Here is an 18,313-nt window from a genome sequence, read left to right as displayed (position 1 = left end):
ATAGCGGAAACAGGAAGGAAGAGATAGATACAAGAATTGTGATACAAAAAAGATGAAAGTAACTGTGAGACTAATTAGTAGTAATGCACATGACAGATTGAATGAGGAAGAATGTGATTATAAAACAACTGAGAAAGTGGGGAGAAGACGTGGAGATGTTAGTTCTAGGCTTATCAATCACTATTCACTTGTATTTGTTCTGTATCTTTGTTTTTAATTCTGACATATATATAATATATATATATATATAATTCATCATATATTTCCTGAGGAGTTGGTATATTCTAGTCATTTTTCTCAATGTTACGCGTACATATGTATGTCTGCATGTATAAATATGTAATAATTCAGAAGTCATAAAATTAGAATGTAAAAAAAAAATGTTTAGGAACAATACTGGAGCTTCGAATCATGAGCATACTTCTTGTTTTAGTCAGGCAATAGAAAGAAGTGGCCAACACAAACTAAATCTAAATGAAAATCAGGTAACAGTCAGGAGCTGTGAAAATAGACTATCTGGCTAGGGAAAGATACCCACTGGTCCAAGTTTGGTGATAGCACCATTGTGCTAAGAATAAAGAGGCTCTTATTTCTGTGGAGGTGTGCCATGTTGAGGTACACAGCTTAGCAAATAGCAACTACTTCTGTTTACATTGTAAGAACCAAGGATCATGTACATGCCCTATGGTCAATGGTGGGAGCTTACCCCAGCCTGGATAGGCAGTGGTTGAGCATCGGCCTATGAACCAGAAGGTTCCGTTTTGATTCCCAGTTGAGGCACTTCCCTGGGTTGCAAGCTCTATCCTGAGAGTGAGAGGGGTATGCAGGAGGCACCTGACCAATGATTCTCTCTCATCATTGATGCTTTTACCTCTCCCTGTTCCTTCATCTCTGAAATCAATAAAAATATATTTTTTAAAAGGTGGGAGCTCGAGAGGAATCATACCCTCTTTTTCTCTACCATTACTTAGCACCTTTCCTTTTGAAATTTATCATCACACTGAAGATCATCATTACTGTGATATCCTCTTACAGCAGGGATGGGGAACCTTTTTTTTTTTTTTTCCGGCCAAGGGCCATTTGGATTTTTATAGCATAATTTGTGGGCAACAGAAAATTATTAACCAAAAATTAGCCTGCTATATTTGGTCAAACATTTAATTAACTCACCCCTAATGCCTTGGCAAGGCCAGACTAAATGATTCTGTGGGCCTTATATGGCCCATGGACCAGACGTTCCCCACTCCTGACTTAGACCTAAATGACATTAGAGAGTCACTCAACACACACACACACACACACACACACACACACACACTCACACACACAATCTGTTTATGTATATGTGTGTGATGTTTTTGCCTCCACTGCAAACTTTAGATCAAACTTACTGATGAAAATAATCTACAGTAAAAACTTAAGGAATGAAGAAATATAATAATCATGATGGTATTTATGTATTACAGCATACACAGAGTATTTCCATAAATAACATTTTTATTTCCAAATAAGATTTTAATAGCAAGATGACTTTAGGATGCATCACTATTCTACACATTTATATCCAAACCTTAGTGTTATAACATAATGCACTTCATAGAATTTACTGTTAGTAATTAGAGCTGAATGTACACTACTGCATTTCTTTACAACATTCATACCCGAAATGTCATGAACCTTTTTTTTTCATGATATTACCCAGTACCATTTATAAGGCATATTTTATATAATGTGCACTGCAAATTTGGTGCTATGTCCAATAGAAAAGGAAGCTTTTAACTCCAGCAAATGCAGCACATTTGATTTTTCATAGTCATTACATTTTTATATGAATGTTTGATTGTATCTGAATGGAAATTTACTGTATTACTTTCAATCTTTTTTTCTTTGTTTTTTTAGTTTTGTAAAGTTAATTTTAGAGATAAAATAGCATATTTATTTATATATTTACATTAGTGGCCTGGTGCACAAAAATTCATGCATGGGGGTGGTGTCTTTCAGCCTAACCTGCATCTTCTCTAATCTAGGAGCACTCAGAGGATGTCCTACTGATGGCTTAGGCCCACTCCCCATAGTTTTCTGCTCTCTGTGGGGCCTGCTTGCTCCATACCTCAGTGACTGCCAAGCAGGCAATGTTGGGAGCTGCCTATGGCCCTACTTTCCTGCTCCCAGGTTGCTGGGGCAATGGCAGGCTGGGCTGGGAATACCTCCTCTCTGCTGTCAGTCTCCACTGAGACAACTAGGTTAATTTGCATACTCACTCCTGATTGGCTGGTGAGTGTCATGAAGTGATGGTCAGTTTGCATACTTATCTTTTATTAGTGTAGATAACATATGTACCATTGAATCAGCTCTAATTCTTGCTGACCCTACCAATGAGTGATGTCCACAATGTCCTATTCTCCTCTGCCCTGCTCAGCTCTTATAACTCATGTGTATGGCTTGTTTCATGGAGTCAATCCATCTCATATTGGGTCTGTCTCTTTTTCTGCTGCTTTCTATCTTTCCCAGCATTATTGTCTTTTGGAAAGAACCTTGCCTTCTCAAAATGTGCCCAAAAAGGACAACTTCAATTTTGTCATCTTTTGCTTCCAACAATATTTCAGGCTTAATTTGCTTTAGGGCCCACTTGCTTATCATTTTGGCAGTCCAGGTTACTATAGAGCTATCCTCCAGCATCCTATTTCAAATGAATCAATCTTTTTTCCTATCTTCACCATCCATTTCCTGCATCCATATATAGTTACTGTGAATATGAGAGTGTGAGTGATCTTAATCTTGATCCTAACCACCCTTCTTTGCTCTGGTGGTCTATCTTATTTCTTCCTTTGTGTGCTCTGAGTCTCAGCCTTTTCTTGATTTCTGAGTTGTATGTAAATTGAGAAGAAGAAGAAAGATTGAGAGGCAGAAAGAGATATGTTTAATGTTTAATGTGCCTCTAATACTTCAGGTTTCTGGAGTAGAGGTGTCATAAACTTCCTTATCAAGACATTTTATTTGTTATTTTCTCTTTTCTCTTGTTTGACCTTACACATCACATTTTATAAAGTTTTTCATACTAAAAAAGAAACTAAGGTTCCACTCAGGATACCTTATTGAGTTTAAAAATAATGTAATAGACTGATAACACACACAAAAATGATTTATAGTTATTTAATATATTTTATTGATTTAAGAGAGGAAATGAGAGGGAGAGATAGAGAGAAACATTAATGATGAGAGAAAACCATTGATTGGCTGCTTCCTGCACTCCCCACACTGGCTGGGCTATAATTATTTTTTAAATACAAGAATTAAAACTAACATATATCAACTGAAAGTTTATTTTAGTTAAATACCTAAATGAAATTAAATCACATAGTTTATAGTGTTATTTAGTTTATAATGGTATTTTCTCTAAACATAACTATTGCACCAAAATTATTAATATAATTTTAATGAAAAAAAAAACACACAAAGATTGTATTTTCACAAGAGAATATTTATACTAATTTTTCAAAAATTATTTCTTATTAGGTTTAATTATGCCTGCATTCCCTCTCCATCCTCTCTTCTACAAGCTTGTTTTCTTCGAATGCCAAAAAATGCTTATATTATAAAGAAAAGTAATTATTTCCTCAATAAATGAAATGTGATATTGAATGTTTTATAGTTTGCTTGCTCAATAAGTAAAGATTGATTAATGTATACGTTCTTACAATTTAAATCATTCAGCAGTTTATGCAAGCTTTGTAATTCAAATTAAGTTTATAGGCTGCAATATTCCTTTATTTCTAATTCTCAGAATACCATAGGTCTTTTTTTTTTTTTTTTTTTTTTTTGAAAGTTGAATCACGTGTCTCTCAATCCCATTTTATTAATTTATTAATTCACTTTAAAATATATACACATTTTTTCTTTAGCAGCTTTGTTGAATTTATCGGGGTGATGCTGGTTAACAAAATTTTTACAGGTTTCAGGTACACGATTCCACAACAGACCATCTGTACAGTGCCATTTACATTAGGTTACGTACTCTTTGTGGTTATTCCTTCATAGATGTACCATCCAGTCCCTATGGGGTGAAGATTATAGAGCTGTCACAGACCACAGCCAAAATTTCTTTCAACAAGCCGGATTCCCATGGAGGTGTGCCCATCCATCATTACCAAGTGGACGTCAAAGAAGTGACATCAGAAACCTGGAAAATAGTCCGCTCCCATGGAGTTCAAAGTGAGTCAGTGATTTCAAACTATGTGAATTAATTCAAGCTGATCCTAAATACTACTGTGTTCTTAGCTTTTTATTTTCCTTCAAAGGGTACTTCTTATCGTTTAGTCTGGTAGGGTTGAAGAACCATTTCCACCACCCATTTTACATTCTCTTTTTGAAAATAACTTTGAAAAACAGCGGAAAAGTTTGCACCCTTAGTAAGGATGGGTGAGTAGCAAAAAATCACCAAAGTTCAATTCTAGGGAGGGAAGGAAGTTAGAATTTAAAATTTTTGTTGGTGGAAAAACAATTGCTGACCTGAGATTTGAGGACTGAATATTCTGAAATGTGTGGTTTTATACTTATTAATATTTTCTCCATTAGTAGGTATGAAACTCATAGTCATCTATAAAAGTTCACCTGCCTACTAAACTTTATTTCAAAATTAAATTTTGGAAATACAGATTTTGCCACCAATCATGACATTTTGAGTATAGAATTAGCTAACCCAGAGAAGTTAAAACAGTTTATAACTGTACTTTTTACTTATGTAGAATTCCATCATGTTGTGAAAATGTGACTTTTTTTCTATTAAAAGAAGGAACTAACATAGAAAACAATAATGAATTATGAGATTTGGACTTGGTTGTTTGGGTCATAGAACTACACTGAGTGGTCCAAAAGTCTAGCGTAAAACAGTAAGGAAATGATTGCTCCAGGAATCCTGTCTTTCTCTACTGGCCCTGCCTTAAGCCTTGCCCATATAGTATAAGGATTATGTAAATGGCATGTGCCTTTCTGTGAAGAATCATTTTAGTAGTCAATGCAGACGCAACAGATAAAGTCATTCTAGTCTCACCAGTGTGGGCACCTGCTTCTTTAGCTTTTACTAAGAGTGAATAGAGATTTTAGATAGAAATGTCAGAAATATTACCAATCAATCATTATTAACCCCATGTTTCAAATTCCATGGAATGGAATCAAATATATCTTCAATGGTGCTGTGTAGTTCTTTTTGTGTGGCCTGTGTTTTTACCTGTACTTTCTGGGGACAGATAGCTAAGTATTTGTCCCTGGAGAGGCAGGTGGACTGCAAGCCAGGCAAAGTTTTAGTTGCCATCATATCTCTCTCTCTCTCTCTCTCTCTCTCTCTCTCTCTCTCTCTCTCTCTCTCTCTCTCTCTCTCTCTGTCCCTCTTCCTTTCCTCCCTTTCCTTCTCCCTCTCCCTTCCCCTCTCTCCTGTTTCTAGTTCATAATTTTACTTCTCTCCAAGAACTTCCAGGTCCTAGCTCCTTACCAGAGTCCCTGTCTCAGATTTCTCGCATCATTTTTCCCCAGAGAAGAAATCTGAAGACATATTTTAAAGCACATATACATTTTTGAATAGTAAAGAAATGCTTCTTTTTGCTGTCTGATTATATGTGTGCTATTCATTCATCCTAAAATTTTGAGATATTTTTTCAAACATAATTATACACATTGGTTTAAGGCATTTGTTAGAAGATTTAGGTTTAATTTCTGAAAAGATAGGTGCATGTGGTGATAGACTCTTTTTTGCCTTTAAAGTGGCTTTATTTATTTGTTCTATTTTACGTAAGTTTAGTTAATGTTCAGTTAGTTGTCCTTACTTCTCTAATTTATTACATACCCTTCATGTAACAACTTCTAATTGCTGATCTCACCACCTAGAAATAAATATTAGCTCATGCCTGATTGCAATGCCATTTAGCAAGAACATCTTAGCATAAAAATTTCCCGTTAGAGGATTCTGATTCTAAATAACCCATTAATTAATTTCCTGTGAATTTCAGCTGCTCACTCTGCACCTGGTCCTAGGTTTAGGGTACACTTGAGACCTGGACATATTATGATATTCTTCTTTAACTTTTAGCTGAAGCCTTCCTGATTCTCCCAACAACTGATGTGACACAAACCAATTTTCAAAATCTGGAGAGATGTGAACAAATAAGATATTAACAACTTACGTTACTCAAATATAGAATATGAGTCATTCTGCCGTATAATTTTGAGTCAAAAAAACAACAACATGTACTGCAGGTGTAGCAAGACGTTTTGGTTGGGAGGCTTACATGACACATTCATTGCCATACCATCCAATACTTTGTAAGCATGTTCTAGACACCTCATTGGGCACAAATGAAGGGAAAATAATAATCTTGTAAAACAACTACTAATTTTTCAGCTCTCAAAGTAAAAATTGAAGAAAAGTTAATGTTTTAAAATATCAAGTTGTTTTTAACAGAGCATGAAAATATTCCTCCAAAACAGCTTAATCTATTTCTTATGATTTGTGAAAGGTTTAGCCAGTTAGACTCACACATGGAAAGCAGGCCATTGAATCTCAACCAGAATTACTACCGTGTTTCCCCGAAAATAAGACATCCTCCGAAAATAAGACCTAGTGCATGGAAAGATATGACATCCCCTGAAAATAAGACCTCACACAACTTTGGGAGAAAAAATTAATATAAGACACTGTCTTATTTTCGGGGAAACAGCGTAGGTGTTTTGCTTTATCTGGATATAAGGGTATAGTGGAATTAAACTTTGTTTCTGAAAATAAAGGAGACATTTTTCTTTGAAAATAATAGCATTTTTCTAAATAGAACTTTCATTTGAAACTTTTACTTTTTACATTCTTGTAATTTTCACTTAGTGAAGAATGTCATAGCTGAGTATAATTTGAAAATAACTATACAGTTGGATTTTTTTTTTTTTTTTAGTCCTTTCATTGCATAGCTCCACTAAATTCAGTGGTGCTTTGTTGGATATGACACTACATATAATTTAATCTATAGATGGTAATTTTAGCATTATTATATTTAGTTTATAAACACTATAATTAAGGTTATGTACATGCTTTACTATTATATATATTAATAATTTCAAACTTTTAATCTAGGTTTGATTTTAGTAAAAGTTTGATTTTAATTAAAATCTTATAGAAAGATCAATTTCTATAGTAGAGAAGCCATTTCAGTTTTGTGGAGAAGTGGCGTTCAATAGTATTTTTTTCCAAGCGTGTTTTGAAGTATAGATTTGGGTTTATAAAATATATGCTTGTGCCTGGTAGGTCAGCAAACTAATTTGAAATAGAAGCTTAATTTGAAAGAGAGTGAAGATTAGTAGATAAAGTACTGAGCAACTTCTTGGTGCAGCCACTGAGATGCTACTTCCTGGTGCCTTCCTTTGTCCTTAAAAGGTTGTCCTAACCTATGAGAGTTAGGGGGATCAGTTAGGAGGATCAGGCTGGCAGGAGAGAACAGTTAGGGCACTCAGGCTGGCAGAGGAGCAATTAGTGGCATCTGCAGTCCTCTTGAAATGAAGAATCTTCCCACTTGAATACTCCAAAACTGCAAACTTGTTATCCTTTATGTAGATTTAGACAGAGGGCTCCACACTAATAAGGACAAAAAATATTGCATGTATGGAATTTCCTACCAATTCCTCAGTTAGGAGAATCTAGTTATTTCTGTGTTCTAGATTTTCATGATGCTCTCCTATCTCTCTTCAGCCCCATGTATATATATATATTTTTTTTTTTTTAATGCAGCAGGGTTGTATCTGACCTTTAAACTGTTCCTTTCTACTATTTGCATGAAAAAAAACATTTAACTTTTAAACCTGGATATTAATGCCTGTTAATAGTAAAATGATTTTGAAAAATATTTTTTTGTAATTTTCCTCTTTGTTTTGTTTTAAAATTTCTTAATCAAATATTGGCTCTTTTGGATTAATGTTTCAGTTTTTAGGTATTAACTTTCTCGTTGTCTCTACTTCTATTTTTTGTTGCCTGGGGGTGGGGGGGTCTCACATTTATTTACCTCAGAAACTAATTTAATGTGCACACTCAGTGGAAAATTTAAATATAAATTTAAGCTTTAAAACATGGCAGTTTTTATCAATAAGAACAAGAACACAAAGACTGTGCTTATGGACACAATCTTAGGTTGCATATATTGTGTAGTATACAACTACAAGAATTTATATTTAATAGACTGTGATGTAAGTGGTGCCAATTGAAATTATTTAATATGGCATTTCTTCCTATTGGTAAATATGTTTACATTGCATAAAAGTAACTGTTGGTATTCAAAAACATAATTTAACCATATCTTTTTTCGGAAACCTACTATTTGATCTAATAGTAGGTTTCTATTATGCAACTAATTATGCAACAAATTGAAATTTATTGCATAATTAGTGGGTCAAAAATCCACTAATTATGCAACAAATTTCAATTTATTTAATACTTCCTGAATTATTCATTAGTTATTGAGGCATACACTGGAGATGTACAGTGTTATGTCTATAAATACAGTATATAATGATATAATAAAACATATATCTATTTGTTAATTTCTAAATTAGTTTTATAATGAAAATATATAGGATTAAGCTTCCTTACATTGGAATTATAAAATTAAAAAAGAAAGTAAATAAGTGTTAGTGGAAACATTTTATTAAAGACAGTCCCTATTAATATTTCTCCCATGGTAATTGTTCAGTATGAAATAGTGTGTTTTTTTTTGTCAGTACATTTAAAATACAGAGTAAAAACAATAAGAATGAGAATTATAATTTAACCAAAGTTAGAATAAACCCATGCAAATATTTTTTCCAAGTCATTTTGCTATATAATAATGTTACCTAAGTTGTTACCTTTCTAAATGTGTGAGGAATTTTTGATATTTGCTTTATGGTGCTATTAAAATCATGAAAAAATGGTTGATTTTTATTTATTAGTCGTTATTTTGTGGAAGAATCTGTAGTTTTCCAACAATTGAAGGTTATTATAACTTCATTTCACATTAAACTTTAAGGTTTTGAGTCCAGTGTTTTCTTTTTAATCCATGCTATGTACAGTTAATTGGGTGAAACTGGATTTCCCTCTATCATATTAGTATATTTCACTTTTAGAAACAATGAAGAATCATCCTGGTTTGAAGTTAGCTCTAAACTACTATAGATTTTTAAATCTTAATAAGCTCCAAAGCCTTTTAAAAAATATCTACAAGGAAAACTTTCTATGATTACACTGTCTGACAAAAGAATGTGCCTGTAGAAGAGTTGCTGTCATTTCTAAATCACTAGATTTCACATGGTAAAAGAGAAATTGATGTAAAAATCAGGCTGTGTTAAACACAAGTGCAATAAACTCTTATGAATATCAAAGGAAGGGAAAAAACATAATCTGCACTAATTCCATATTTTCTGTGAAAGGAAATTTGTTCTAATTTGCATGAAGTGGAGAAAGTTCTGTATGCTAAAATTCAAAACTAGAATGTCTTGGACTGTTTTTATGGTGCTCATAGAAAGAAACAGAGCTAAATTCAAAATTTATATGTAATTTAAATCTTAATGAATTTAAACTGTGTAGATCGAAGTGTACAGGAAACTAAGCTAAGAGAAAATTGACTGAAATAAATCATAAGCAAAATTAGTTGTCTGCTGGAAGCTTCCCACATTATCTCAAGATGAAGACACAAATGCATGCATAATTCTACACTCAGCCTGGTCTCTTCCACAATGATAAAGAAAGCTTCTGTACAAATATTTCTTTTAATTTTTCAATAAAACTAATGAGCTTTTTTGTGTATCTATAATTTTTGAAGCAGAGAAATAAATGGTATAAGGAAAGGAAATTAATTTCTATAGGAAAGATGTTTTGTGAATAGTGAGAAAAGAAACATGAATATTTCATGAGTTCATAGGAACTTAATTCACGAGGGGATGAAAATATTCACAGTTCCCAGAAACCTAAGAAAAATAGAGCCCGTATTGCTGCTCAAACATTCTTCTGGGCATCTGGATACTTTAATATTAAGTGTAAAAATGATCTTTGCTAGAAGATAGATTATAAATTCTTCTTGATTAGAGCAAATGGAAATGTCTAGAATAACCAGAGAAACCTATGAACTCTAAGAGAATTTTGAAGTACTATTATGATTTTTCTCATAAGTGAAGAATCATTAAATGAAAAAATAAATTGTTTAAGAAACAAATATTTTTGATGGAACTTTACTATTTTTAAAAGGCGAAAGATTTATGCGATCTGAAGAGAAACCAGAGCATAAACTTTACTATTTTTAAATCAAGGTTATGATATAGGGAGTGTATTTTAAGTGGAAGCCATTTAATTTTAAGGGACGGTAAGTACTTCCTTTGAAAAATGTCATGTCAGTTAAAAGTCCATTATTAGATTTTTTATGTTAATTTTCTGTATAGTTTATACTTATGGAAAAGATAAAAAAAAACAGTATAATAAAGAGAAAACTAATGAATGTTCAGAAATAATGAGCGTGATCTTAAACTAGTGCCATCAACATATTGTGTTAAGAAAAAATCTCACAATAATACATAAGCATTTCATTAATTTTTACTGTTAACGATATGAATATTTTATAAAGAACATATTTATGGTGTTACTTATCTCAAATTATATATCCTACAATTTTATATATATATATATATATATATATATATATATATATATATATATAATAAAAACCTCTAAGAGACTTATAAACAGGTGAGATAATTTTCTTTTGCAACTAATATAATCTAGAAACCTAATATAATTTGTACAAAACTGGGAATTTAAATGTTCAAAAGTAAATGAAAATAGAATTGGCTGGAGATGATCACATACATAAACTTGAGAAAACTGAAAGGTACTTTGCATTAGTAAAGGAGTTATGCCTGGAGTTATTATTCTGTTTGTAAAAAATAACTGGAGTCAAAATATTTGAAGTTCTACATTATGACTAAAAAAGGTAAAACACACACACACACACACACACACACAAACACACACACACTTTTCTTATTATTCAAACTTGTTACAAACTCCTGTAAAGCAAGCCAGATATTATTTTTCAAATTAAAAAAACACACACACACTTTTTTTTTCTTGTTTTGTTTAGAAAACAAAAGCTCGTTTTTGTTGAGAAACTTAAGGGACTTCAGTGTATTTCCAGATCTATTAGGAGATTAACAGCAAGTGTAATTTTGAATGATTAGTTCTGCTCTAGCTAAGCTTTGTAATTTCTCATAGCTATCTAACATGTTTCACATATCTTGACAACTTGTACAACTGTTATGTAGGTGAGAAAGCAATTCTGCATCCAGGGAGTCCTTATCTGCTTATACTGAATGGTAGGATAACCCCATGGAGAGATCCTAGGTTTAAGGGAGCATAGAAGAAAGCATGACTAAATGTAATCTCACGTTAGAATTTTGCTTAGTTTAATTAGTTTGCAAATATGTAATTTATTTTACACCGCGGGTCGTAAATATTCTGTACCCTCTGCTTCTCTTGAAAACCTAAGGAAAGGGATTTATAGCACACTGTCTGAACAAACAAAAACTTATTTGTTCAGCTTCCTTAAATCAAGTCTGATTCCATTCTTAAAGGGAAAATGCACTTCCAATCTTTTCTCTCTGGTATGATCATTTGCACACTTGTAATATCATGTTTAATGGTCACATCTTCCTGTTCTTTTCCATTGCAGTGCCATTATTTTAATCTATTTCAATATCTTCTATATTTGTTTGCATTTATAGCCAGCTTACAAAATGGTCAATTATTTTAAATTGTATGTAAATATATTTAAATTCACGAGGAAATTATATTTTTATAGAATCTACCCCTGTTGCCATGTGAAAAAAAGTTTCATGATTATTTATTATTTTCAGAAGAGTTACATTATGATTTCCAAATCCTTCTAACTGAACATAACTATAAAATCCCTTAATTTATGCCATTTGTCCTTAGTTTATAATTTAGGTCTACTTTCACCTAGTGTTTGAGTTTCTAATAAATTATAGGGAATGAACCATCCCACACCCCAGTTGGTGGTCCTATTATATGGGCACAAGTGGGAAAGTCTCCTATTAACTAAGTTCATAATTTAAGGTACGACTCTTCTAGGGAGCACAGCCTTCGTGTTTCAAGTGGTGATTTGCTTTTAGTCCATTCCTTGAGTATTGAAACACCTCTGCTTGGTAATAAGCCAGTATATTATAGGTGATTTAATGTGTACATCCCCTCAGTTAAAAAGGCAAGTCAAATTACCCATCTAGGCTTTACCTCCCCGGAATCTTTTTTTTTTCCCCCCTCTTAAGTTGGTCTCAATTTACAGAATTCTTTCTGTTTCACATAATAATCGTTATGTTCATGCAATGTTAGTAAGTCTCATAATAAGGGTTATTGTACCCAACCTTTAGAGTTAGTACCGAAAAAAAAACGTATTTATTGTGTGTAAACGTCGGAAAACTTTCATCAGAAGGTTGATTTTCATGCCACCCTGCTATAATTTTGATGGTCCTCAGCCTGCCCCCATTTGCTATAGTTTGAGTGTTGTAGCCCAGCTCTATAAGACCAGTTCAGACCTCAGTTGATTCTTTTTAGTTCGCTCTTCCACAAACCACTCTGCTGTGAGACTCAGTCAGTAAAATGGGTGACTCTTGACACTGAGAACAGACAAATATAAGGAAGCATAGGGTTCTGAAATGATTATACTTAAAGAAATTGCTTTTCCCTTGGCAAAAAGTAGGGGGCACTCAAAGTCCCCCCAGGATCCCTGTGAAATGTGAGGAGGGGGCTTGCTGGCAATCTGAGCCAGAAAGAGCTTTGCATAGACATACTCAGAATTCTAGAAAATGCAGAGTTGTGGTTTTAGTGTGTGTGTGTGTGTGTGTGTGTGTGTGTGTGTTCGGGAGGGGGGCAGTATTGTTGTTTCACTAGTTTAATCCAAATAATAACCTCACGTTCTCCTGATTTCATATGTTCTGATACTTTGATTGTTCTATTGTTTATCCATTTGAATCTGAAAAAGATAAAGTGTGATCTGCACACTTCTGATTTATGAATAATTTATTTACAATTAAAATGGTTTGCTTTAAATTGTATTGCTTTTCTTGCTTAATTGTTACAAGACACACAATTGACATTAAGCATTACCAAGTCCATAATCTTAAAATAATGGTAGCAGCTGCATCTTCACATCATAGAAATATAGAGGCACATCACATACAAAAGTTGTGTGCAACAGTGAGCTCCCACTGCAATCTCTCATATAGCATAGTCTCTTTGTAGATTATCTGTATAACTGTTAACATTTATAAGTACATATCGCTAGGACTAGTTTTTACAGGTAAACATACTGTATTTTGTCCTTTAATGTAAACTCAAAGATGTGTAATGCATTATTCTGCATTATCTCACCATCAGCAGATAATGTCCCCATTTGTATAGAAGTAGTTGAATTCAAACCTTGTTTTTTCCGTTTATCCTTACAGCTTCTAATCGGTTGGATTTCATGCCAATTACTTTTCATGCCAGTTTTCCTCCCTTAGCTCTGATACTTTGTGTTTTAAGCTGAGGCTTTCATAAGGCAATGCATTCTCAAAAGCAAGTACATTCATTTTTATACTAAGGGACAAAAGTCTGAGAAATCCAGATGTAAATGTTGTCAAGTGGTATTTCATTATTTCTGCAGATTTGAGAACATCTGTACTAGATTAAATAAACTCTGATTAATATCTAGACCATGTATCATATTAGTACAATTTATCTGGTATACATGATAAAAGACAACATGTATATATCACACACACACATATAATATATATATCATATGTGTGTACATATATTTTAATATATCATATATATGTATATATATATATATTTCATACATATTAAATTCTGAATTTTAGACAAATAAATGCCTATAAAGTATATCTACCAATTTTATTTTCCATACTTTAATAAGTAAGTCAATGAATAATAAATAAGTATAAGGAAAAAGCCAAACACATGTCAGGATAATGAATACTGGGGAAAAGAATGGAACAAAAGAAATTCAGGTTCTAGCCAGTTTGGCTCAGTGGATTGAGCGTTGGCCTGCAGATCAAATGGTCTCAGGTCAATCCAGTCAAGGGCGGATACTGCAGTCACAGGCTCCTCCCAGGCCTGGGCTCTGGTCAGGGTGCATGAGGAGGAAACCAATCAATGTGTTTCGCTCATCTGATATTACTTTGTCTTTCCCCTCTCTTACATTCTCTCTAAAAATCAATGGAAAAATCTCAGGTAAGGTTTTAAAAACAAAAACAAATTCAATATGTTTGTCCCTATAGAATAGGATGAAAAATATCATTTAGTGAATGTATATGGAAATTTAATTAATTATTGGAAATATGTCCATGAGTTATTGGAATTTTATTGAATGTATACATTATCCATTCATGGTTCATATAAAAAATAGCCCTACAAATATGACCCTGGTTACCTATACTTTAATATATTATTTGATGATTTATATGCCTTCTTTATGAATTGATCATTTGACTTGGAGTAATTAAGTAAATCAGGAATGACTTTCCTTTTCTTGTTTGTCAAATGTACAGCCATTTTCACTCTTTAATTTTTGCTTTGTTTAGCAAAAGCATTAAGGATAGAAGCAACTATAAAGTTTTGTTAACTTCCTAGAGGAATTTGTAAAGATGTAATATTTTAAAATCTGCAATTATATACCAAATTATCTAGCAAAGTAAAGGGGTTGACATGACCCAATAGAGTTTTCTAATAACCTTCACATCCTTGTACTTGATAAGATTGTTTCTTCCTCTTTGTGTCATGTAGAATCCAGGTCTGGTACAGAGTAGAGAGAAAACACAAAAGATGATAACCTACAAACTAGCATTAAAAATAATTTGATTTGAGGCTTTCAAATAAATGGTTTTCTTTTGCTGTTGAGTCCACCTTGTGACATTTCATGGGCATGATTTAAACATGGTGGGGCCAGAGTTCTGTCTACTACATTCCATCTTGCCATTACATTCTATAGAAAATCAATTTAGGGTAGACAAAATATTTGGGATGCGTACAATAAGATGGTTATTTAAATAATTCTATTTATTGAATATTAAAAAGGTGGAAGAAGGGATTTTACTTTCTGCTTTTTTAGTATAAGCATGGCAAAATAAACTGAATTTTCTTATTTGAAAGTTACTGCATTGAGTTAAAAAGCTAAAATCGAAGTGAAGAAGAGGACTGTTCACAAATAATTCTCCCCTAAGGCCCACTTCTATCTTTTCAGATATTCCATGGAAAGATTTACAGTGACATTTTTTATTCAGCTTTGCAATCGGTTGATTTGTTGACTTATGAAAATGCATTAATCATAGGCATACTTAATTTTTTTCTTCTTCTAGCAATGGTTGTTTTGAGCAACCTGGAACCAAATACAACTTATGAAATCAGGGTTGCAGCTGTGAATGGCAAAGGGCAAGGAGACTACAGCAAAATAGAAATCTTCCAAACATTACCAGTTCGTAAGTACTCCTCTCTGTTTTGCTCACCCTTGCCAGGATTTTAACATGCAGGCAGTCCTTTCAACATGGGAAAGTGAATGATGTCTCTGTGGAAATAGTTGGAGGACATGGTGGCATCTCAGATTTATAAAATTAACTTTGCTCTGGAGCAGGCCAAAGGGAAAAAGAAGCACTGGGATATGTACAGTACATTGTCTCAGGAATTGTCAGAATATGTCCTATTCCTTCAGCATCTGATTAATGAAATTGTACTGTTATTACTTTTTATTATTATTTATATTAGTATTACTTTTGTATAAATATATGGCTCAGACTATGCTCTGTTAGGGAGGAGAAAAGTGTGTGTGACATACCCAGAATATAATACTTTTGATGAAGCATAACTATTGCCTTCATCCCAGAAATGATATAGGCCCTAAGTGTGAGCAAGATGCACCATTAAATGCATCCATTACAATGATGAATGCAGAAAAATGACTGTTGTAGCTTTGTTCTCATCACTAAACTCTTTTTGAGGTGTTATAAGTCAACTAAGTTTATGTGAAATTAAGAGAAATTCAGAATGGCTTGCATTTTCTTTCTGTTGAATAAGTTGTTTAAAAAATTGAGGGTGACTAAATAAATGTTGTTATAACATCTATGCATAAGCCTATTATGTGTGCATATAAAGACAGTCAAGTTCATCACATAAAGTATATCATCCCAATTTGTGACCAATTCTTTCCTGTTTGTCTAAATATTGGTTAGATGTGTTCCCTTTTTTTCATTCCCAATGGCAGTGTTGCTTTTAGGTTCTCATTTTTTTTTTCACCAGCAGGACTGCAAATACATCTTGATTTATATTACTATCTCGAGATGAAAATGAGTCTAGAGTAACTGAACAAAAATTTAAAGATACCTGTCTCTGTTCCACTTGTAATCAACAACACCCTTTACCTTCCCACTTCCCACCCACACCAACATTACCAGCCTGCCGTCCTCACACCCCTCTCTCAACTGCTGCTGTGCTTTATACATTAGTAGGCTGAACTAAGATTGCATCCTGTCTAATAATGTCCAGAGTCACTGCACATGAGCATTCAATGAAAGCTTGATTACTTATAGCTTACTAAGATCTTGGCTAACCATTCCAACCTTTATTTTCTTGTTCAGAAACACTTACTTTTACTCATTCATAGAACCCCTATATAAGTGTTTCAGCCATAACACATCTCTCTCCTACTCTTTCCTTTATCCCACTTTCCTTTTTAAATGACAAAATTTCTAATCTCTTTGTGCACATTTGTTAACATTCAAATCTCTGCCCTAAACAGTGAGCATGTTGTTGTTGTTTCATTTTTAAATAATAAATATGTATTTGAATCGTTTCTCAACATTTTTTGAAGTTTAAATGAGATAATACGTACGAAGTATTAAATATGTTATAATTATTGTTATTACTTTTTATTATTATTTATATTAGTATTACTTTTGTATAAACATTTTGTTGTAATTGTTAATAGAAACCATTATTTTTTAAATATATTATATTGATTTTACAGGGGAAGGGAGAGGAAGAGAGAGAAAAACAAAAATGATGAGAGAGAATCATTGATTGGCTGTCCCTTGCATGTCCCACACTAGGGATCAAGCCTGCAACCTAGACATTTGCCCTGACCAGCAATTGAACCATGACTCCTGGTTCACATATCGATGTTCAACCACTGAGCCACACTGGTGGACAGAAACTATTATTTTAATTTTTCTCTAATACAGTTTATACTTTATTTGTATGTAGCACTTTTTCAAAGGAAGTAGCAATTGTAATGGAGTCATAAACTTGGCATACATTTTTAAACTATTTATTTTAAATATTTGTTAACCCAATACAGTTTATTTTTTATAATTATTATCTCATAATGCTATTATTAATAGTAATAGCATTATAAAAATATTAAATAAACTTATACTATACAACCTGTAAATTATATAACTCAATTAAAAATTATACAAAACCACCTGAGTAGAACCATGATTTTACAGTATTTAGATTTTTCCATAATCTCTTACAGAAGTATTTTTAAAAATGGTTGCACTCACTTTTACAGAAGTTTTATTCATTTATCAAAAAAAAATGTGCGGTTGTAGATCATGTCATATCATGATATCTGCATGCTAATTTAATTAGCTTTCATGAACAATAACTCTATTAGAGTTCCTTGATTCACTTTGTTTCTATATGGTTGTACTCTAGGAGGCTATTTTCTTATTTGTGTGCCAATACACCCAGTGATCATATTACTTTAATGACCTGCTTTCTCACAGATAAACGGCACACCTGCTTCAGGTTTTACACACCATATTAGATATAAAGAAGTTGCTGGGGGCGAAAAACCTGTTTCCCAACTTTGGAGGCATACAATCCTCTTTACCCTATTCTGCTCAGTTTGTCTGTCTGGGCATTCCTCCCACTAAAGCTGATAAGACAGGTATCAGGAATCAGGCAAACTGAAGCATGCCCTCGACTAGTTGTTTAGTATGGACACATTCATGTTCATAAGCACATCCATAAGGAAAGGGAGGAGACAGAAGCAGAAGAAACAAGGGCACACTCAGCAGATAACCCCATTCCAAGTTGCCAAGGAGCTATGTCATTCTTCACCTAAAAAATTCTTACACTTCCTTGGTTTCCTGTCCATATTCAAAATACTGCAAGTGTGTGTGTTAGATAGCATCTCCATATGAAGAACGACATCATAAACAAGTATATTAATAACTCTAAAAG

General features: G+C 33.1%; 1 protein-coding gene across 2 annotated transcripts in view; it reads left to right on the top strand.

Annotated features, from left to right (window-relative positions):
- NCAM2 (neural cell adhesion molecule 2) overlaps window positions 1-18,313 on the top strand; it is a 387,613-nt gene that overhangs the window by 317,550 nt on the left and 51,750 nt on the right. For both annotated transcript variants that reach the window (XM_036446724.2, XM_036446725.2), the window contains exons 12-13: window positions 4,039-4,212; window positions 15,430-15,549. In XM_036446724.2, coding sequence (XP_036302617.1) covers window positions 4,039-4,212; window positions 15,430-15,549 — 294 coding nt within the window. The remainder of the gene's footprint in view (window positions 1-4,038; window positions 4,213-15,429; window positions 15,550-18,313) is intronic.

The sequence above is a fragment of the Pipistrellus kuhlii genome, unplaced genomic scaffold (genome assembly GCF_014108245.1).
Source record: "Pipistrellus kuhlii isolate mPipKuh1 unplaced genomic scaffold, mPipKuh1.p scaffold_m20_p_2, whole genome shotgun sequence".
In the NCBI taxonomy this organism is placed as follows: domain Eukaryota; kingdom Metazoa; phylum Chordata; class Mammalia; order Chiroptera; family Vespertilionidae; genus Pipistrellus; species Pipistrellus kuhlii.
The sequence above is the reverse complement of the archived record's forward strand: the minus strand, read 5'-3'. Positions and strand labels throughout refer to the sequence as shown.